The 22,850-nt window shown below is 39.4% G+C and overlaps 3 protein-coding genes across 5 annotated transcripts in view; 2 read left to right on the forward strand and 1 right to left on the reverse strand.

Annotated features, from left to right (window-relative positions):
- Positions 1-736: 736 nt before the first annotated feature.
- LOC146477296 (uncharacterized) lies at positions 737-20,522 on the reverse strand. Of its 3 annotated transcripts, XR_014865432.1 has the most exons (5): positions 10,266-10,915; positions 9,524-9,616; positions 6,611-7,437; positions 3,535-4,880; positions 737-3,502 (listed from the first exon to the last, which is right to left on the reverse strand). XR_014865432.1 is itself a non-coding variant. In XM_085113770.1 (4 exons), the coding sequence occupies exons 3-4, from the start codon at positions 7,427-7,429 to the stop codon at positions 3,927-3,929; spliced, it is 1,773 nt and encodes a 590-aa protein (XP_084969896.1). In that variant the 5' UTR covers positions 7,430-7,437; positions 9,524-9,616; positions 20,393-20,522; the 3' UTR covers positions 737-3,926. The 3 variants fall into 3 exon arrangements, 2 of the variants coding, with proteins under 2 accessions (XP_084969896.1, XP_084969895.1); XM_085113770.1 differs by lacking the exon at positions 10,266-10,915 and adding an exon at positions 20,393-20,522 and having other exon boundaries at positions 737-4,880; XM_085113769.1 differs by having other exon boundaries at positions 737-4,880.
- On the forward strand, positions 14,820-19,754 carry LOC146477297 (beta-1,3-galactosyltransferase 6-like). The gene is made up of 2 exons (XM_085113771.1): positions 14,820-16,230; positions 18,429-19,754. Exons 1-2 carry the CDS (start codon positions 15,503-15,505, stop codon positions 18,928-18,930), a joined length of 1,230 nt encoding a protein of 409 aa, XP_084969897.1. The 5' UTR covers positions 14,820-15,502; the 3' UTR covers positions 18,931-19,754.
- A 1,299-nt stretch (positions 20,523-21,821) lies between the features above and the next one.
- Positions 21,822-22,850, forward strand: part of LOC146477298 (EEF1A lysine methyltransferase 4-like) — a 1,746-nt gene continuing 717 nt past the window's right edge. The window contains exon 1 of the mRNA XM_085113791.1: positions 21,822-22,417. Within this exon, the coding sequence (XP_084969917.1) occupies positions 21,977-22,417 (441 nt within the window). The 5' untranslated portion in view covers positions 21,822-21,976. The remainder of the gene's footprint in view (positions 22,418-22,850) is intronic.

Here is a 22,850-nt window from a genome sequence, read left to right on the forward strand (position 1 = left end):
TTATTGTGCGGAACACTGGCTGTGCACATATGTTAAAATTTTGATACACTTCTTTAACGTATTATTTAAAACATCAAGGTAAAAAGCGCCAGAATTCAAAGTTATAAGGAGAACATATCGTGAACGCCGTTGCGTGATGGTCTCCCTTTGACTATAAAGTTTTGAATAAAGGTTGAACAAAAGCTACTAATTATTTTCGTGGATCATTCAACTACAACGTGCAAGTTGAACGCACTGGAATAATCACATTTAGCACATCAACATACCGACTCAAGGGACGCATACGCAGAAGCATTTAATAACTAATACATGACCAATACAAGTCGCCAATCACAAACTAATTAATTAGACCCAGAAGCAAACAACAAGTATAAAGCGTTGTTTGAGAAGTGGCGCAAGTGATATACATGTAACACCAGTGGGTTTTGAAGATCTTTATTAATTTGCACGGTGTTCCACATTGAAAGAGAACAATGATATGCACAAATGGACTAAACAAAAATATATTATTGACTTTACTGTAGTATATACATATAATTGTTATTGAATGAATCACGAGTTAAACAGGACTTTCAATAACTATCCTGATTGGGATTTGCAGTGCCGAATATTTAAACAAAGTAAACAAATGGTCATCTGACCAGTTAGATGCGATAGCACAACTCATAGGTTACAATGACATCCAAGTTCACTCATGTCCAATATACACAAACGGATTCCAATGGAATGGATTGGATATTCCGTACTCAATTTAACTAAAACGTGAATGATGGAGCAAATCTAATTAACTCGAAGGGATATAAAAATTCTTAAATTGATTTCTTCCAAAAGACAAGTCTGATGGGGGCATCACAGGCACACACCGCTTGTACACCATTTCATTCCAAGAATACCAGCCAAACTTAATTTTTGACAGCTCCCCTCATAAATCCAGTTCTTGTTCAATATAAAAAAAACTCCATGCTAATCGCAAATTGTGCTCTTGGTCACATTTCTTACACTGAGAATAGATCTGTCCTGGTGGTCTGTAGCTGGTTTAAGGTCACCAGTTACATTTGAGGTAGCTTATAGCCAGTGTTTCACTTTCTCTTTGTTTAAATATCAGCCCAGAGTGTTGAAACAACATTATTAAATAAAACTGTTGCACATGGAAAATGTTTTAACTGTGCTATGTGCTATTAAAAAGCTGGAACTAAACAACAAAAATCCCCTGCTGTTAAAAGAGAGAACCACAGACAATAAAACAGGTTTAAACTGTTGTCCTCAAAAGGTGAAGCAAACCTGTTAACCCTTTCTCCAAGCCATCACCTCCCCCCCCCCCCCCCCTGCATCAATGATAGCAGTGACATCATGGACAGGTCAAGGATTTATCAGAATTATCATGGTTGCCAAGGAACAAATCTTAAGAGAATTTAATGTTACATATAATAGAGTCCTAAAGTGTGACATTAAAAATATTTAAATTTGTAAAAATGAGTGGGATTTTATAAGATATTCTTAAAGAGCATGACAAATGCCCACTTACCAAAAAGCAGCATCCCACTGGGGATACATATAAATTGGCCTCTTATATGCTGGTGACTCCATACAAACCCGTCTAATTTTGCCTCAGTTGTAACCCATTAGAACTGAGGCAAAATTTGAGGGGTTTGTGTGGAGTAATTGGAGCACAACAGTGCCATCATTTTTTTAGGACTCTATTATGGTCAGTTTAATGTTTTTTTTTTCGGAATCCGGAAAAAAAAAAGCAATGAAAACAAGAAAAACTTGTACTCTAAAACAAATTACAGAAGCCAAGGTTGAGCTTCACAAAAATTAAAATGCAAAACTTTGAAAATTTTATAAGCCCTCTGACAAGTAAACTCAATTTAGATTTGTTGTGGCAACTGTTGTTATTGTTAAAAAGGAAATGTGTATAAAATCATCTATAATCTCAAGAGGAGAATCCTCAAACAAGATCTGTCAGTTATGTACAAGTTGGCCTGCTATCGACACAATGTAAATATACATTTGAAAATAATAAATTATTTTTATAATTATTTATTAATACTGATATAAATAATCTTCTGCATAAATTATTTCTCATATGGTGACTTTCAATAACAAAGAGCCCATTCATGTGTTGCTGCTGATAATAATGGAAGGCAAAGTAATTATTACTGCGTCTTTCAATAACATGTCAACTTGGAAGTTCAAGATTCATCTAACCGTTAGCATTTCACTGCTGTCAATCACTGCAGCGGACCTCTAAGAAAACAAAAATGTTTAGTTCAGCAGGGTCCAAAGGTCAAGTTCATGCCCTGTGATTGGTGGAATTTGATCCACTTTGTCAGTTTCTATATTTCTTGAGGTCAGGACAGTTGTCGCCATAGTTTGGATTGACAGCAGTAAAACACAAAATAATCGTTAGTTGCGTTTGAAGTTTAGAGTCCATATGTCATTGAAAGGCGCAGTAGACAAAAGCATATCTACCCAATTTTAATGTTATTTGCTGATTACTGTGGTGAATGCCTGCAGATCACATAACCATGGAAACAGCACAAAAAGCAAGGACATGTAAAAGAAATATTTCGCATAAATTTTCCCATTTTTGTGACTTTGTTTGAATCAGAAAAATTGGATTTGGCAAAAGAGGTGCTGCTTATTTATTACAAATTGTCATAGGAAATTTTAAACAATTTCTCCGCATTATTTTGTGTATTTTTGCCCTTTTAAAATTGCAACACTTTGCCCCTCACACTCATTATCACTTCATGTACTGTAAAAATTTTCTTTAGGTACAGTCCTGCCTAGTGTTCAGATTCAATCCCCTTATCCCATAGAAAATCCTCATCAAGTAAATAAATATTATTTAAAGTTTCCCATCTACAAGGGCCACTTGTTTTTGCAACAAATGAACTTCTAACCTGGATAAAATTATCTGTTATATGAGCAACCTGGTGGAATCTTCGCTTATCATGCCATGATGACTGATAAGTCCTTCTCAAATTCATTAATAATTCATCAAGCTAAAACAAAGCAAATCACTACCGTGAAGGAGGTTTGGAAATGTGATCTTAATTATCATAAAATTTTGTGAACTTTTCCTTTGAATTTCTCTCAATAGTTTGAGAAGCTATATCAAACACTCGAAAGAGTGTTTCTTCCTAATTCCAAACACGGCAAAGTTGGTTAAAAAAACTCGGCTGCGCCTCGTTTTTCCAACCTACTTCTCGGTGTTTGGAAATCGGAGGAAACACTCTTCCTTGTGTTTGATCTATTATGTCAAAAGCCATGAACAAATTTTCCACTTTCTTTTATTTCTGAGTCACATCCAGATATTGTAATATCAGATGTCCTCTATGTGGAACACTATCTATCTCAAACCTCAGATAATGTTTGCGGTACTTGTACCTCATCAAAGATACAATGTCTTGAAGTTCACACAAATTTCCCCAATAAGTACCATAAAGGACTATTTACACGGTACAACTTTGCCGCATGCGACATGCTTACGACAGGCCTAAAACACGAATTGTGTTGTGTAAATCAAACCAACAACTCGCTTACGACTGTTGTATACGTCACAAACAAAGTCGTAGGATTTTAACACAATCATAGGTATAGATAACACAATCATATAGGTATAGGCAATGTTGAGTGACGAGAGTTGTGTGCAATTTTTTGGATGACGTGAGCAGCACGCGCTCCAGAAATCGCATGCGACAGTCGTGAGCAAAAGTTGTACCATCTAAATCAGCCTTATGTGTGAAGACCAGTGAGGAGAAAATAAACGTTGATAAAGTGGAGTTTATAGGGTTAAACACTCATGAGGCATAAGGGTCAATTTCCAAAAGTAGTAATAAATTGACCATATACTGTAAACATCCAAGAAAAAAAACTTCTGTTTACAATGGCAAGAGTACCCTTACCAGAAATGTGTGACTTTAGGATCTTATTGAATTCCAAAAGGCATTCTGATTGGTCAATCTTTGGTTGATAAGGTCCAAAGCACCCGTAAACACATAGGGCCACTTGGTGAAAGCTACTTTATACCTTGTAGAAATTCTGGGAATTGTTTTGAGTTCCTTGAACTTTAAGTTTTCGTAACGTAACAGAGTATCAATTTTCTTCCTGCCAGCAGGATTCCTGGGTCTACCTTTCTTCTTTTTCCTTCCAGAATCCTTTCCAACTTTATTTCTTCCCCTGCGTTTCTTCACCTCAGTAGGAATCGTGCCTTTCGAAGCAGCCTGTGCAAGGGATTTTTCATTATAGTTTGACAGAATTCTTCGTCCAGAGGTTGTGTACCGTCCAGTAACCATAGTAAGCCCGCCACTCCTACCGGGCGTGAGTTTGTTTCCAACGTCATCAAGTTTGACAACAAGATCTCCCTTGGGAGATAAAGATTTTCTCTTTGGTGGACTGACATTGAAATGTGACAATCTTCTTTCACTACATTTTCTGTCCACAGGAACAAGCTTGATTTCAGGAGAATAAAGTTCCTTTTGCTGCCATGGGTGATGACTCACTTGAGATTTACAGGAACCTACATGATCATCAGCTTTCTCATCTCCTAATGGTTGGCTTATCTTACTTGGCTCTGTTACATCCATTTTATATGTATCTGTTTCCGCATGAAACACATTATCGGTCTCCATGGGGAGAATCTCAAGTTCTTTTGAAACAACAGATTCAGGACTGTGGACAGGGCTTTCTGGAGGTGAGTAACTTCTAAAATCGCGCCAGACATCTTCACAATCATGCATAACATGGTCTTTAAAGGAAGAAAAACTTGCTGATGGCATGCTTTCATCTGATAGTGTACTTGGTTCAGATACGTCAGCTGTTGATGATGTTGACGAGATGGACACCACATCTACATTGGAAAAATCTTGTGGTTTCTGATATGAAGAGACAGAACAGAAAAGGACTCTAAGAACTGAAGACTGTGAAATTAGTGTCCAAGGATTATGAATGAAATTTTGAGCTAGATTGGGTGATCCTCTCATCATTGACCAAATTAAACCGCTGTTCATTAAATAAATATTAAAGTGCGTTGTGACTTTGGGTATCTCTAGTAGTTTGAAAGTTTTCTTGCTCTTAACTATCAATCAGTAATGGTGCAAGATAATGGGAAATGGGACACTTGGGCAACTTTGCAAGCACCCTATCATTAGATTTTAATGTTACGTGTACATGAAACTTTTTTCCACATAGGATTTAGGCCCTGCTCAGACTAGGTGCTCGTGCTAGGGCCCTGTGCCCAGTCACTCAGACTCCTTGGTGCCCGCTCAAGGAGAAATCTTGTTCTTGTTTGTCAATTTAGCACCAGCCATTTTGTTTACCGTATTGTAGGGAGGCATGACGAAAAAGCGTAGGAATTGACAAATCTTGTTTGAAAAGGCCAGTGCCTGAGTATTACCCTTGGAGGTAGTGCCCGCGCTTGTGCCCGGTGGCCAGATGTTTGCTCGGGCAGCGACAAAAACCTATAATGTTCAGACTAGGTGCCTGTGCTTGAGAACCGGACACGAGCACCGACTCTGAACAGGGCCTTAGATTCTTGATGGTAATTTCCTCTCCAAAAAAATCCATCTTGTTCAAGTTCTAAATGAAATCACAATTTTTTCATTAGATATGGCAGTAACACTGATAACCTGTGGATTATCTGATTTCACTGACACTTTGTATGCACATCTTAAATAATAGGTGGTTTTCACCTCACACATCGTCACGCAAGTGAAAAAATAAAATCCTCAACCAGTCAATAGATAAAGTCAAGAAATTGATATGTTGTAGAAGAGTGATACATAAACAACGTGTGAAAGCCACAGGCCTGGGCGATATCTCCTAATCGAGTTATTCGCGAAAATGTACCACGGAAAATTACAGAGTTTAGTATAGGATGCCATGTTGGTGCCCCGTCTGATGGGCACCAACATGGCGGCCGGAAACCAGCAAAAACATTTGGAGTTTACCTTGGCTATTTCAAAGCCTTTCTTCTCTCTGCTGAACTTTCAAACATTGACATTTACGCTTCTATTACATGTTAGCTGATCAGACCTAAAAAAAACACGAGGCGAATTGATGTTTTCATGTACGTGACATGTTTAGAGCTGCAATCCTTCTGTCACGCACTGCGCAAAAATCTAAAATTCAAACTGCTCTATTTTCAAAACAAAGAATGCTATCCTACTGAAAACAAACAAGCCGATGGAAATTTAGATTTTCTTATATGTGATGAAGATAAAAACCCAAAATTGTGTTTAGTTATGAATTTCAGTTTTTTATGACGTCATGTGAAAACCAAGAATATGGTTTGAAACTCAGTACTGGTTCAGTATTGGCAATAAAGTAGTGCAAACAAGCTGAGAGAAATAATTATTGTTATGATAATCACAGAATCAATTATTGTGTTAAGAATATTTGTTGCTAGGACAATCATTTCTACCATGAGACACAAAGAACCTTGACAGGTGAAAGTTTTGAGCCAAGCAATAGTGTTTCTAGCACAAATTAATTTAAAGTTGTGATGCGGGTTCTTTGAAATGTACATGTACATGTAGCAACCCTAATGTTCTGTGACAACAATCTTGAGTTAAGTCAAACAAAAACAACAATGAAAAATACTTACAAAAGTTGTCATAAAATAGGACAGATTACTTGCGCACTTGGCTCCCGATGACGTGGAATCATCTGCTGCTGTTTTGTCAATACACTCGGTACCTCTTTTGCCACGTTTGCAGTTGACCAGCTGTCTAGAGATACATCTTGGACTGTCCCACGGAACAGGACAAAGGCGCACAGAAGCAATAAGTTCTTTACCCTTAGAAGCACCTGACGAGTGACTTGATGTGATTGACACTACTGAGTTTCTTCTGGAAGGTCTCATGTTAACTTGTTCAATGGTGTCTACTTCATCAGTTGCTAAACATGAGTAGTTTACATGAGTGCTTGGAACAGGAACTGCAACTGTGTCTTTCGCATTGACTAATGCATTTAAACCACTGAATACATGCTCATTCCCTCCTTGCACAAATGAATAGTTGACAGGTCGATCAGCATCCATACCAGTGCCAATAGTTTCTTTGGTTACATTCAATACATTGAGATCACTTTCCTGGTGACTGCCCACTGCTGGAAAATACAGGTAGTTGACGGGGAGACCATGAGTGGTCAAACTACTGACGCTTGCGTCTTCGGATTCACTTAGTGAGTTTACACTAGTGTCCTGATCCTCATTTACACCTGACACAAAAGAGTAATGTACAGGAGAATGTTGGACAGACATACCAGTGGCATTTGTCACTGTGGCCTCACATAGCGTAGGGTCACTGCTCTTCCTCTTGGCAGCATAAGTGTGGTATTGCTCCAATGCATTAGGTGGCAGCTCCCTTGGTGACAGACGTGACAGGCACACACGAGCGCAAGGCATGTTCCTTGGATCAATCATGGCACTCACTAAATTTTTTTCAAAATAAATAAATAAAATAAAACATGTCAGTCAGAGATCTTTTGATACAAGGGGTACTGAACTGACTGGAAAATACCACAAGACGTCTAAATAAATAAACCCCTCAGGTCAGGCGGTGTGCGTCACGACCCACAAAGGGTGCTGGGTAAAAATATGGAAATGGCTCATTTGTCACGATTGAGTAAATATCTCCCGAACGTAAGACTTAGGTCGACTTACAGTCCCACTGAAACTGGGCATTCAAACTTTGCTTCCTTTTCCAAAAACTATCACTAAAAAGACAGCAATTTGGCAAATTTTAACGGTCTAGTGGCAGCGGTAGATGCTTCTTGTTGGATACACAAGGCGATTTTGTTGAGTTATTCCCGGTTCGGACACAATCAAAGGCGAGAATTGTTTGTTTATCATTCTTGTACTCGTATTATGTGCCGTCACGTCTGCTTGCGGCCGTGAGCGGTCGAGCGGTCCCTTTCTCCTAAGTTCTGCAGCACGCGATGGATCTAGCGAGCTAGCTAGTGGTGAGGCCGCGAGCCGCGAGTTAATTTTGGTAATTTGGATAATTTTACTCTAAGTGTCACTTCGCGTGCGGGATCTGAGGAAAAAGTATGACTGCTCGCAGTCTATTTTACATTGCTTTCGATCATTTTCAGTTTGCTTTTTTATCTCAGGGTGAAAGGGATCTACATTTCCTTCTTGGATTTCTGGGAGAGAAATAGCATTTGCCCGTTGGCTTTTCTGGTCGGTTTCCCGGGAGTTGAGCTGCTTGGTTTACACGATCTCTTCATAGATTAGTTCAATGGCTTTCAACGGAAAAACCATAAGGGGTAGACCTGGGTAGACCCCGAAAATTCCAAAGTAGAAAGGACAAGCTAGCTTAAAGTGCAAAAGTATTGGCCAAACCCAGCAAGAGCGAGTAGCTTTAGCCTCAAGAAATGCAGTAAATCAACGACCAAAACAACATGGCGGCAGGCACGAGGTCGTCACCTTTGAAATAGCTACCAACGCGGGCAAATGCTTCAGCTTAAAAAGTAACCTAACCAGCATTAAGCCAATTTGTTCCTCTAACTTTGAAACGAATTTTAACCAGGAAAACATGTCACAGACTTTGTAAATGACGACATTTTTGACAGGCTGACCTCTTCAGACTGATGCTCTTGGGCTCGAAGACTTCTGATCAAATAATGCATTCTGATTGGTTGAATTTTGTGATGCACACCACCTGCCCTCAGGTCTTATTTTACTCCATGGTTACAAGTGATCATATAAAGGGGGGATTATCAGAGAGCAGGGACAAACTAAAAAAAAAAAAAGAAAATCCAATTTCACTTTTCCAAAATGTTGTTACACCACCAGGTGCAATAAGTTAGTGGTTAGAAAGGCAACTGTATTGTGTTGTTGTGGTGCCTTGCAGAAGAACATTTCATCTTTATTGTCTATCTAGCCAGGTGTGTAAATTGCGAGCAGAAAATCCTAACAAACTCAGTTACCAGTTGGCAATTAACTCCCAAAGGAGAAAAATCTTATTGCTCCTGTCCACCAACGTGGCCGCCATGACGTCACATGCAAACCATCAATAAAGCTTCAATTTGGAAAAAAAAAATGCTATATGTACATTTCTTTGTATTGACACTTTTTTTTAGAATAATTGTGCATTAATTATCTCTTAAAAAAAATGCCTGGTTACCCCCAATTTTCTTTTCAGATTTCAAAAGCCCTTGTTCAGATCTGCTTTCTCCGCATACATGTAGTTATAGACATCACAAAAATACTTCTTTATTAGTAGGCACCATCCTTAAATCCAGTATGGATGCTTTTTTGCATGTTCCTTTCTGTTTTCCCCATGCCATCGAAGAATGAGGCTCACACCATTTTCCACAAAAACCTGAGTTTTCGTGTTAACTTGTAACGTCGTTCTACTCTATGCAAAAAACCTTATTGTTCACAACACGAGTTTATGTCAGTGCAAGGAAATCACTATGTGAGTGAATAACAAAACTGGCCCAAGGACCAGAAGGGTCATTCACTGGTTTCACAATACAGTTACAATGAAACCAAACACAACAATAAGCTTACCTTAACAGTTGAGTTCAACACAGAGCTGCGTAAATCTTGAGCATGCGTTACACACTGTACGTTACCAATGAACTGATCTCTACTTCTGTATTACTGGTGGGAAAAAACGATGTCATAAATTGTGAAAGTTATTTGCAGTTAAAAACACATTTCCTTCAAAGGTGAAAAGCTATTTATAATCGACAATTTATTGTTAAATACGATGTCACAATCGGGACTGTCAAGGAAGCCAAAAGGTTTTCGTTTTGACGGGTAACTTGCCAATAAAACGTGTGGAGCTTACAATAAGCTTACATGTAAGTTGAGATTTATTTGTAATTCCGATTACTGGCTAAAAGTACACACTGGCACTGTGAAAAGGGACAACTCGAGCTGATAATGTGAAAGTAATTTTTGTGTGTAACAACAAAAGTTAAAATGAATGAAATTTCTACAGCTTCAGTTCATGAATCGAATCGCGCCAATTTTATAAGCTCAATCTTTTCCAATCGCACAATTACCATACTTAAAATGCGTTTGGCCGGCTCTTGTGACCGCTAACAAGCGAAAACAGCCACTACATTTTGAACTATGAGTTCACAGACCAAACTAAGGGCAAGAGAAAACTGAATTCCACCGCGAAAAGCTGCCATCGTCGACGCAAGAACTTACTACAACTGTGGCAGCTTACAATAACGACGGTCACGGCGAAAAGCTTCCCGCTGTAAGACTTCACAGCATAATTATCGTACTCAAACCTTACCTTTGAACATTAATGACAAAACGAAGCTAACGGGAGATATGACCGGCTTGAATTCAACGCCAGCGAAGTATAAATTTAAAAAACAACTCCGTGATGTAACTGATTGCCTTCCCCTCGACCAAACGTTGCTGTGAATTACAATTGAGCCTGCATTCAGGATGATCAGCGGAAGGAAACGTTTCGTGCGGGCTCGTGCGGGCGACTGTGCGGGCCAGGAGCGGGCCAGGAGTACTCGGGTACTCGCGGGTGGCACGCGGGCGTCCCGAAGACAAGTGAGGTTGATAAACTGCGATCAGAGCATTCTTAGGTAAATAACTAAATAAGTAAATTAATTCCCTTCCCAAATCATGGTCTTAGCTAGGTTTCTTGGATAAGGGGATTAAAGGCGTGGAGTTAGAAGAATACAAAATATTAACGGCAGACTGATCCCAACGGCGGAGGTGACGAGCTTGATAGAACAAACAACAAAAGCTAGAATAACTGAAATATATTTGTTTTTTTTAAAAAAACAAATTTTTGCCCGATATTTCGGTTTGCAATACAAACCTTCCTCGGGGGCTGAACGAAAAAGAAAAGTGAGAAACATAAAAGGATCGTTACAAAGAAGATTTAAAATATAAAATACATGACAATGATTGGTTGTTTAGGACTAAGTTACACGTGTGAGACATGTCATTGGCGTGTTTCGTCACGTCTATTTATACCAAGAGGGTGCAATGTTTTAGCTCTGTTGATTAAATGAGCTTCACAAGCCTTTCTAACTGAGTTACGTTTGCTGCGTATAAGTTCAAGCGGGATTAGTTGGACGTCGTTGATTGAGTGGCCAGGTTGGTTGAAATGTAGCGAGACAGGAGCAGGGTTGAGTAGTTGATGGTGATTCAGGATAGATCTGCGATGCTCCCCGAAACGTTCATTAAGTTTGCGCTTTGTCTCCCCAATATATTGGGAATGGCACTTCTTACACTGAATTAAATAGATTAGGTTTCTTTGATAAACGAACCGAAGAACTCATCAAGCACCTGGTCCAACGTGGTTATAGCCGCTATTCCCTACAAAGAGATGCAAATCGCGTACGAGCCATCCCACGTCACGCAACACTACAGCCACAAGAACAGAAAGCCACAAAAACAGACAGAACACCCTTCGTCATATCCTTCAATCCTGCTCTTCCCAAAATCTCATCTATTGTGAAAAAACATATCAACATCCTCCAGTCCTCCGCCAACTGCAAACAAGTTTTCCCTCATCCACCAGTTATCGCCTACAAACGTAACGCAAGTCTACGTGATTTCCTGGTCCATTCCGAGCTACCTCAAAACAAGCCTTCCAATCAACAACCCGCTGGAATTCATAAATGCAACCACCCACGATGCCTAACTTGCCCATTTCTCCAAGAAGGTCAAACGAACTACATTTTTTTCAACGCTAACGAATCACGCAAAACTACTGACTTCATATCTTGCAATTCCAAAAACCTAATCTATTTAATTCAGTGTAAGAAGTGCCATTCCCAATATATTGGGGAGACAAAGCGCAAACTTAATGAACGTTTCGGGGAGCATCGCAGATCTATCCTGAATCACCATCAACTACTCAACCCTACTCCTGTCTCGCTACATTTCAAACAACCTGGCCACTCAATCAACGACGTCCAACTAATCCCGCTTGAACTTATACGCAGCAAACGTGACTCAGTTAGAAAGGCTCGTGAAGCTCATTTAATCAACAAAGCTAAAACATTGCACCCTCTTGGTATAAATAGACGTGACGAAACACGCCAATGACATGTCTCACACGTGTAACTTAGTCCTAAACAACCAATCATTGTCATGTATTTTATATTTTAAATCTTCTTTGTAACGATCCTTTTATGTTTCTCACTTTTCTTTTTCGTTCAGCCCCCGAGGAAGGTTTGTATTGCAAACCGAAATATCGGGCAAAAATTTGTTTTTTTAAAAAAAACAAATATATTTCAGTTATTCTAGCTTTTGTTGTTTGTTCTATCAAGCTCGTCACCTCCGCCGTTGGGATCAGTCTGCCGTTAATATTTTGTATTTGAGATAATTTGCTGATCCAGGTCTACAAGTGATCCGGCACCACTCATTGGTTTGTCGCTGTGGAATTGCAGATTTTATTGTAGTTAGAAGAATCCCAGCCGCGGATTTAGGGATCAATGGCACGTCGGACTGAGATTCGGGATTCAGTGGATTGCAAAAGATTACACAATCCACCGTAAGGGAAAAGATGGCGGCTGCACATTTTACCACAATACCTTGCGAACCTAACGCAGACAATAGGCACATAGAAGAAAGGCCATATTTTTGGCGAAATTCGTCCCTGTAGTTCATAACTCACAAGACCCTGAGCCACTACCCCCCGCGCAAGTGGTTGGTCTTGTGAAGTTTATTGAAGTTTTTTTTTTTTTTAAACCAGATTTGGTCTGAAAATAGGTATCAGCTTAAGGGCAGGTCAGGTGTGAAAAAGGATATCGATTTAGGGATAAAAACTAGTAATAATCGTATAGTCTCTTGTCGTAGATTAGAGAGTGCGTTCGATGTCACCAGGCAAACAGGTCAAACAAGCCCAGGCCAATCTCGATCCCAGGCTCTCTCTCTTTGTGATGTCATCCGCCCCTGCAAAAAAATCTGCGGGGGATGCCAGATATCCATCGACCCATCCACGACAAGTCCCATAAAATCTCGACTCAAATCCGTATTAGGAAGCATTCTACCTACGTCGAACGCAATAAAACGAAAAAATTCGAGCGAAGTTTTCGATGTCATCCGCCGCTTCTTTTTAATACACGAATCTTGCTAAAAAGAACGGTTACGAAAACTGACTTAAAATAAAAAAAAAGGTGACAAAAGATAAGTGCTTAAAGTGAATTTTAAAAGATTAGCTCAAGCTGAAGTAATCGTTAATTTTTCAGTGCAACGTTTATTACAATGAAGAGTCATAAAGTAAACCAATTACCAAAGGCGTCTTACAAAAATGGTTTAGCACACTATGATATTTCTACGAACTATGCATTTGTAAGAAGCACGGCACCGTTTTTCATGGGTGTTCGAAGATGTAGTGGTTAAGTAGCACAGGACCTCAAATCTGAAGTTCCGTGGCTGGAGGTCTGATCTCTGCCATGGTCTTACTTCCTTATTAGACAAGAAACTTTGATCCGGCCATATTGCTTCTTTCGACCCAGGTGTGTAAATGATTATCGGCGACAAAATGTTGGACTAGCATTCTATCCAGCACTACGCACAGTTGCTTCGTGCTACAAACCGGGTTAAGCTTTCCTGTGTGGGTCGGGTGTGATTTAGCATACTGTTTTATTGTAAAAAACCATTTTCCCAAGAGCACGCCCCTCCGCTACTGTGTATAGTGGTTGTAGCTTGTAACTGATCAGATGTGTCAACGGAGCTACTAAATTCTTTCTTAACTTCATCTTCCGAGACACACTGCTATCCTGCTTAACTTGCAGTATTGTCTACGCGTGAATGTATAGTTTTGGTGATAGCTGTTACATCTTTTTCCTTGTTGAGTTTTACATCATAATAACAAATGAATCGTAGTTCGGACTGTGAACAAATTAGTTTCATCTTCCGATGAAGCGTTGTGGATATGTTTCGGATAAAAAAAAAACGTGGTGGACATGTTGATTGTTCAATTACTGTCGCATTGCTCCAATACGTCTATTTTAGGATCTCGATAGCACTTTTAAATAATCCTCTATTCAAGAAACGGCAATACCACTTCTTTTTTCGCCAAAATACTGGGGTACACAGCATGTATATTTTGCTTCTTTGTTTGAGACATTCCCACTCTTAAATTAATTTTTCAAGGCCCTTCTCCATAACTCACAAGTACTACGGGACCTCCTTTTAAACACTGAATTCAAGTCCTCCCGTTTTCTAATCTCGTACCCCGATCTCAGTCGTCGGTTCGGTTCGTGGGAGATCTGGGTACGAGATTACCCGTTTTCTCACCCATTTTCCACTCCAATAAATAAATAGCGGTCCCTAACAAGGGAGAAACAGCTGTCCATAGCAGCATTCTCTTCCCTTTTGCGAATTACTGAGGTCGAGAATGTCCATAGCAGCCAAGGGATATGCACGGGTAATAGGATGTGCGCATGCGTGAAGGGTCCCTTGGGCGTGTACGGTAGTATTTGCAGTGACTCGACACTTAGCATTACTCAGGACAACAAATACTTTGGTCTAAAGGTTTTGCGCGCAAAAACATTGCAGGGCGAGTATTCTAAAATTTAACGTTTAAGGAAGACAATAGAGTGTTTTCAAGACGGCCATATCGGAGGAGCCAACTAAAAGATAATTGCATAAACCCAAAGGAAAATTACTCTATCGTTTCGCCCCTCCACTGAATGGCCACCGTGAATACACTCTATTTGGTCAATATTTGGTCAATTTCCCGTCCATTTGGGTTTTTTTCCCGTTGGCAAACTTTGACAGAGCAAAGGTATGTGCCGGGTTTAAAGTCCTATTTTTTTTTTTTTTTTTTTAGATTTCAAACTTGCAGAAATCATTTTATATCCGATCTTAGGTTTTTCTTATATAAACTCTGTATGTGTGCCAAGTTTTCCTCATTTCTAAATTAAAATGGTGGTTTTACCATCGTTACAAACTTTGTTTTATTAGTTTTCTAACTTGTTTACTTTAGGTCACTAGTTTTGTTTTGCATTTACCGCGGGGAGAATTCACCAAGCGAAACGATGACAAGTTCGGTGGCTTGACACTTTAGCTTTAAAATGGTTATGGTTCGACAGAGATGGCAACGGTTGATGGATTGTCATGTAAATACCATTACGGGCCATTTCTGCTTTAATCCAGTGACAAACTCAGGGAACTTCTCGGAAATTTGGCCAAATTGGACATTGTTAGAGTATCAAAATTGTCCTGACTTTTAAGAAAAAGGTCTCAAATCCTCAATCAGTTAATTGGTTTATAGAAAATAATCACAGTTCACAAAGGAAAGAACCGGTTGATTCGGATCCCTTAACAAATGCGCTAGTCAACGAAACCTGCTGGTGTGATTCAACCGTGAATATGATAAATGCATTACCCGTTTAAAAAATGCGATATTTACATTTGGCAATTTTACTAAAAAATAGTACATTGAAAGGCGCTTCCGAAGTTGTGATGATCAAGAGACGCATGGACATTTTCATGGAGAATTGCACGATCATATCGATATTCTAAGGGCGAATATTTTTCAATCAGTTGATGATGAGCTGGAAGCGTGTATTTTTCCTGATTGTGGTATCCACGCAGGTTTTTCTCGTTACGTTTCTTATACATTTAATCAGGGTGTGCAATAAGACTCCAAAGCCTGTTGAAGTACAACTTGGCCGCACGAGGAAGATGGACAGTGTAAACTACAATTCTAAGATAGTCAGGGGAAGAGTGTACAGCACTTTACCTTCATTTAACTTCCTTCCAACTATATCAACATTAACTCAAAAGCAGGTTTTTCAAAGATACAACTATGGCAGGGAGAAATTGAATAATTCTGAAACAGCAATGGATAAGAGGACTCATAACGGAAGGAAAGCAACTGCTATTGTTCTTAACCAAGAAAACACTCGAAAAAAACGCTTAAAGCTCGTCGTGACTATTATGAGCGCTCCGATCAGATTTGATCGTCGCGAAGGGATACGCCGAACTTGGATGAAACAATGCACCTCGGAAGAAGTCGTGTGTCGTTTCTTTACCGACAGCTTGTCGGACATGGAAACGAAAGTGCAAAGAGCTCTCATGAACGAAAGCACCAAATACGGCGATATTGAGTTTATGCCGATACCTAAAGGATACAACTTTGGCCTTCGGTTGTTATGGCTTATGGAATGGTCGATGGAGAGATACGATTTTGACTTTTATCTCAGAATGGATGATGACTATTTTGTCTGTTTGAACCGGTTGTTGTTTGAAATTCCCTTTCGTCCACAAAAGAGGTAAGATTGGGTTGCGTTAAGGTTGTTAACCCAAGTTAGTGGCTTTCAAATATTACCATTTGTGTGTATATTCTGGAGATGATAAAAAATTGGCGTGATCCAATTGGTTCCTTCCTCTCTTGCTAACAGCCTATACTGATATATATGTGCTAGCAGAAATGTCTCTGTAGAGAAAATGATGGAAACAAATACGGTACTTTTTTTCCATTGAAATATTCCTAGAAGATGGAGTGAATCAACTCTGTCGTAATTCGGAAGGCGTTATCAAATAAAAACTGAACTCGGACACTGCAATTGTTTGACTTAATCTTGTCGTCCATAAGTTTGAAGCGAACGGAAGCACAACGTCTAGTTGGAGATGATCTTCATCGTGAACGCCTTATTCAATGGAATAATCGTTACAATCGCATTAAACAATATAGTTACATGTAGGACTACGGTAGAGAAGCTGCCATTGTGATATTCACATATTTACACTCCAAACTTCTAACATTCCAGTATGGAATAGAAGATGATCGATATTGTCTTTTTGTCTTGGAGCTTTAGTTTACCTAGTCGCCGAATGATCACCCTTTTATAAATCTGACTTTTTCCCCATAAAAAAAAAACAAGAATTTATAATTGTTTCAAGGTTACTCTGTTCCATTGAAATACTTCGGGAAAAAGAGTTTTGTCAAAACAACTTTTTGAATAGTCATATGAAAGTATTTTAACAGGTATTAAAAATATATTTTAGCTGTATAAACTTATATACTTTAAGTGAAATCCTGGCAGATGAAATATATGAAATATAAAACTAATATATCGACAAAAAGAAAAAGGTTTTAATTTGTTTGAATTGCTTGAATGTTCAAGTACAGGCGGCTATTAATTTTCTTGAGTTTGCAGGTACCTTCAATTGCACTGCTGTTTGTTTATACGGGGAGGCCACCTTTTGATCTGTTGATCACAAAACAAAAAGGTGCTATTTCTATACAAGATGGTGGTAAACGTTTGAGTAAAAACCCTTTAATTTCAGAGTAAATTTTAAATTATACATTCCTTTTTATGGGGAATATCAATTTATCGATTGGCGGCGTATTCTGCGATTTTCATTGTACTGGCTTTACGTGGCTGGTTTCATTTCCTCTGGGTCAGTTTGAAAGCGAGCAAAGCCGAAATAATAGCGAAGTCCAAAGAAGAATAATATCCCAATCTGAATGTAGATATAGAGCAGTAAATCAAATTGTACATGTCTTCCCGCACCTGACGCCATTTACATATGTGAATGCAATATTATTCAGTTCAGCTGTGACTGGCTCGTTCGGCGGACTTAGCGGTTTGTGTCTGTACAGTGTTGATAAGCGTGGCGTTACGATTTGATTTTCAGCGTCGGTTTTGTTTCGGGTTTCATATACTACGCTTTATGATTGGTTGAAAAAATAGGAAAGAGAACTTGTCCCACCTTTTCGACCATTAAAAAATCAAGCGCATGCCTGCTAACACGCGTTTTCCCGCGCTTGACATCAAATCTGTATTTGCTTTGAGTTCTGATTGGTTCTCTGTTGTCTTTGGATACGTTTATGGATTTTGCCATTGCAAAGAATACGCAAAGTATGCCGTTCGACAGAGACTTTAACGTCAGGGGAATTCACAACCTGTTAGATTAGGCTACAAGGAAAAATAACTGGTATTTTAATCAAATTTGCCTGAGGGACGCAGTCGAGTGTCCTGATTGGCATACATTTGCCCTAACTGATATCCTTGGAATTGCAGACCTTTGAACTTCAACTGAACTTCAAAGCAAGGTTGTCAAGAAAAGTCCAATATCCTCTTCTTATAACTTCTGATAGTTGAAACCAAGACTAACGTAAGCTGCCATCATGACGCAGTGCGATATTTGAGACTATAAACTCGGATAAATTATTGTCACCCTTGGAAAATTTTCCGTTACCCCTCTCCATCTTCTGAAACCCATGCTACATGTACAACAACACTGAATTGGGGAAAGGAAGGAAATTCGCAACTGTGGACCAAAATTGTCCAAGATAAATTTCCCCAGTAACAGTTATGTATATATTTTACAATAACAAAGGGATGAACATTTCCAATACTTAAGTCCAACTTGAGGGTACCTTAGAGGTATCGACTTCCCCAAACAATGGAACCATTAGTTAAGCCGTTATAATTAATTAACTCTTTTCCCCATGCTCTTGCAGGCTCTATTGGGGTTACGTCCACTGCGAAGTGGAAGGACTGGTAAGGATAGACGAAGGCTTCCTTATCTTAGCAAGGGATCTGGTACAAGAATTCATGAGCAAAAAAGACGGTTTACTTTGTCATCCTTTTGGTGACCAAACTGTTGCGTTGTGGATGAACGATGTGAAAAACGTGATCTACTTTCACGATCCAAGAATCTACCACGACGTTACCGCTCAAATCCCCGAGTTCAAGTCTTTACAAGAGGTCTGTAGCACTTACATCAGTCTTCACGGATCGTATCTGCACGAAATGCTTCTCTACTGGGAAACAGCATCGAAGAACAATTATTCCACGTACTGGGTTCCTTCGATTCAGCCAATCAGCAACCTGTGTCCATTGAGCACGCATTTTGATTGGCGGGCCATGAAGGGACCCCCGTACGGCTGGGAACCAAAACCATGCGTGCTTAAACCGCTATGGAACTTGGGAAGCATGCACCGGGGAAGAAACATGATGTAATATGGGGCTATTTGAAAGCCAGGATGTTAAGACTGGTTGTCAGTAGCTACATGAGCACTAGCATAAGCCCTTGTACTACGACATAGCCGCCTACCCGCCCCAAAACAAAAGTTGTGCGTTCACGACCATTTCAGACAGTTTCACCGCACACAAATCAACATGTGGATTCATACATATATACGTATCATGGGGTGATACAGATAAAAAGATAGATAGATAGCTAGTTATTAAAAATTTTATATCGCAGCCCATAAAGGCTGAATTGTGTAAAATGAACAATGTAAAAATAACCAGAGAGGATCAAGGTTGATTAACAAGTATAATACAATGTACAATAGGAATGGTAAGCCGTGCAAGCCTTAAAATTAAGCGCGCGTTTACAAATATTGTCAGTTTATAAATTAAAAATTTTAACATGCTCAGTAAAATAAGCGTGTTTAAGTTAACTTTGAAAAGATTCTAGGAAAAATGGAAAGCCGTCGCTCAAGTTTTGTTCACAACGGTGCCAAAAAGTGTCCTCGCTGGATAAGGCCAACAAGTTAGGTGAACGCGTCCGATTGCCAAGAGACAACACAAAAAAGTATCGCAATGAGTAACAATTAAGTCGTATTTAGTAAAACTCTTAGTTAACCCATTGCAGCCCACGTGTTTTCGACATTTTCACAAATTAGCATTTTGTTAAAGTCGATACAAGAAGTGTCACAGATATGTAATTTTATATATATAAAAAACCGATTTTGTCAAGTGTTTTTTCTATTTTCTATCACCATTGACATGTGACAGAGCAATCTGTAAAGTTTCAGCATTAAAAAGTTTGAACATGCGCAGTCATGCAACGTGTGACATTCCTGTCACATTATGACGTCATTACCAGATGGATATCTTCTGAAGAGTGAGAAGATCTTGGAGCATTTGCAGGGAGAAAAGATCGTCTTAATCGTATTAAGGTTGTATTAATGAAAACTGAAAAGTTTGGCAGCGCTGCGTGGCATCACTGCTTAAGATTAGACGGAAGGGGAGCGCTAAAGTTTTAAATAGAATTCCGCCATCGAACAGTTGTTTTTCGCACGCGCGCGCACGCGCGCAAATCTCAATCGAAGTGGAAAATCCGCAACGCGATTGACACGTGTCAATAACAACCGTCGCTGCGCGCGCTGATAAACGCGCACTCGAAAAATCTATGGATGCACCATGGCAACCGAAACTTGTTTTGAACAAACAAAAAACAGAGCTTTTTAAAAAGCGCTATCTGAAGAAAGCAAAGAAAACTTTGTTTTTTCGTTTTTGGAAGGACTTCCGGTTGCATCGAATTATGGAAAACTACTGATTGTGTTTTTGCCGAGAAGTGGAACATTTGATAGCGAAAACAGTCGTTTTTATTTTGCCCGTGGATTTGTTGCTGAAAATGGTTCGAGCACGAAAAAGATAAGAACATTTTGTGTTCTAGATATATTTTTCTTACCTTCCATGTAGCTTGAAACATAACTGATAGCTGAACAACTCGACTGTAATGGTGGTAACCAGGTAAAATCTTCGTGCGTTATGAGCTTTCTTTTACGCGAAAGACACGCCTGTTCGTTTAACGCAAAGTGCACATTGACGTCACAATAAGATTTAGTGACGAAGATGCGCGCGAGATCATTCAGCGACAAACTTGTTCCCAGGATCCTTTCCTGGGCGAAAATTGCTGGGAAAGAGATTGATTCAGCGATATTCGTTCCCATGATCCCAGGTTCCTCTGAACATTTTGTGTTCTGATCTTTCCGATAGAGTTGCATGCAAGTGCTTGTTTAATACTACTAACCTGCGTAGCTGGCGGTTTTTGTTGGTGGGCTCGCGGGGAAGCCGTGTAAGGGCGGGCCAAAACGACTGACGAAGCCGCGGGGGAAATGGGGCGAGAGCAACGAGAGAAATCTAGGGTGAGACACATTATGCTCGTAAATTTGACCATGATGCTTTTTAGCTTCACCCTTAAAATCGTACCATTATGCCGAAAATTATGCTTGTGTGATGCTGGCTGAAATTTCGCCCATGAATCCACGGTACCTCCCAAACGAGTCCCCAAAGCTTAAGACGAACATTTTCAAGAAAATTCTTGATGTAAGCGACATCAACCTAAAAGATGTCAAGAAATCCACGAGTTAAAGACTTCTGTCAGAGTTGTGAACGAAAAAAGTAATTTTATGACGTTAAAGGACGAAAACAAGCTTCGCACCAAAGCAAGGCTGTGCCTTGTGCACGTCTAAGAAAATGTGTCCCACATGGGAGGGAAGGACGCTGTCGCGTCCTATATAATGTTTTCAGCATCATCAGGTTTTTGGAGCTCCCTCGGCGGGTGGACCGGTGAGGGTGGGACTCTGCAGAGATTCTGCGCCCAGTAACTCTACCCCAATGAGCGGAGTAGAGGGAGCAGAGACGGGGGAGCATTTTGCTCAAATTATTTTTCATTTTTTTATTGTTATATTAACATGTTAAAAGGCATGTTTTAATTTGTATCTACTTCAAATGGATGTATCTGGCACTGTAAATTCCACTTAAATGTTAAGAAAGCTATGTTCTTGTCCCCCTTTAAAGTGGGGGTACACCTGAAAGCCGTTTTCACGCCGCTTAAAATCGGTCAAATGCAAATATCTTGTTCGCATTTCAAGCAATACAAAAACCCTCCATTCATAACACAAATCAATGATTTGGGGTGTTTTATGAATTTTTGGGTGATTTTTAGGTATATTTGGAAGGAAATAATTTTTCTTGAAGGATTGGTAAAATTAAAAGAAATAAGAAATGTTGGAGATTTAGTGAAGTTTTAGCCTGTTCCAGGCTCCTAGAGAGACGCGCGAAGGAAAGGGCGAGGCCTGGAACAGAATTTGAAGTTAATAATTCGCTCTCGATTTCTTTGCGTGATCTGATAGTTGATTCGGGCTTCGCCCTCATCAACTATCACGCGATAGAAATCTCGAGCTCATAATCTAATTGTTAAATAGACGCGGCTGAAACACTCCATTGTAGATTTCAGCCGGGGATTTCAGTTCTTCAGAAGTCAAAAATTATGGATTTACCGGCGAAAAATGAAAGCTACAAGCGTAAGGAGTACTGGGATGAGCGCTTCTCCAAAGAAGACAATTTTGAGTGGTGTAAAAGTTACGTTGAATTTAAGGATTTGATACATGAACACGTTCGAAAGACGGACAGCATTTTGATGTTGGGTTGCGGTAACAGCATGTTGAGTGCAGATATGTATAAAGATGGATACAAGAATATTGTCAATATCGATTTTTCGCATGTGGTTATTGAAAACATGAAAAGGAAATGTCAAGCCTTGATTGATATGCAATGGATGATAATGGATATTACAAAAATGACTTTTGTTCCAGGTTCATTTGATGCTATCATCGAGAAAGCAACGCTAGATGCTTTTTTGGTCGAAGAAAAAGATCCTTGGAATCCATCAAAAGAAGCGTGGAATATCATGGACTGTGTTCTTTCACAGGTATTTTGATCCAACTCTAGTCAGGGGATCTGAAGATTTTTCTCTTCTGCCAACTCTCCCCTCCCATGCCCACCTCTATCATCAACCCTCTCCAACCCCAGGATGTTGGAAATCGTCCTATTCCTCCCTCCCTCCCTCTCCAAAATAATTTACCGGTTTTCTTTTGATTTCTCAAAACACCTGCAGCAAATTCAGTGAGATACTAAAGTTTCATGGATTTTGGAGTAATGTTGGGTTTCTTGTCGGGAAATATCAAATTTACTTTTATCTGAAAGATTTGGTGGCCAGTAGTGAAGATTGTGAGATTCATCCCATATCCAGGAGACTCTCCAAATTTGCAAAAAAAAAAAAAAAAGAGTACCTACAGTAATCTAAAATCAATCGAAAAATCAGTAACAACTGTTACAATAATTTGATTTTCTGAACTCAGTTA

The sequence above is a fragment of the Pavona decussata genome, unplaced genomic scaffold (assembly GCF_977016875.1).
Source record: "Pavona decussata unplaced genomic scaffold, jaPavDecu1.1 SCAFFOLD_71, whole genome shotgun sequence".
NCBI lineage: Eukaryota > Metazoa > Cnidaria > Anthozoa > Scleractinia > Agariciidae > Pavona > Pavona decussata.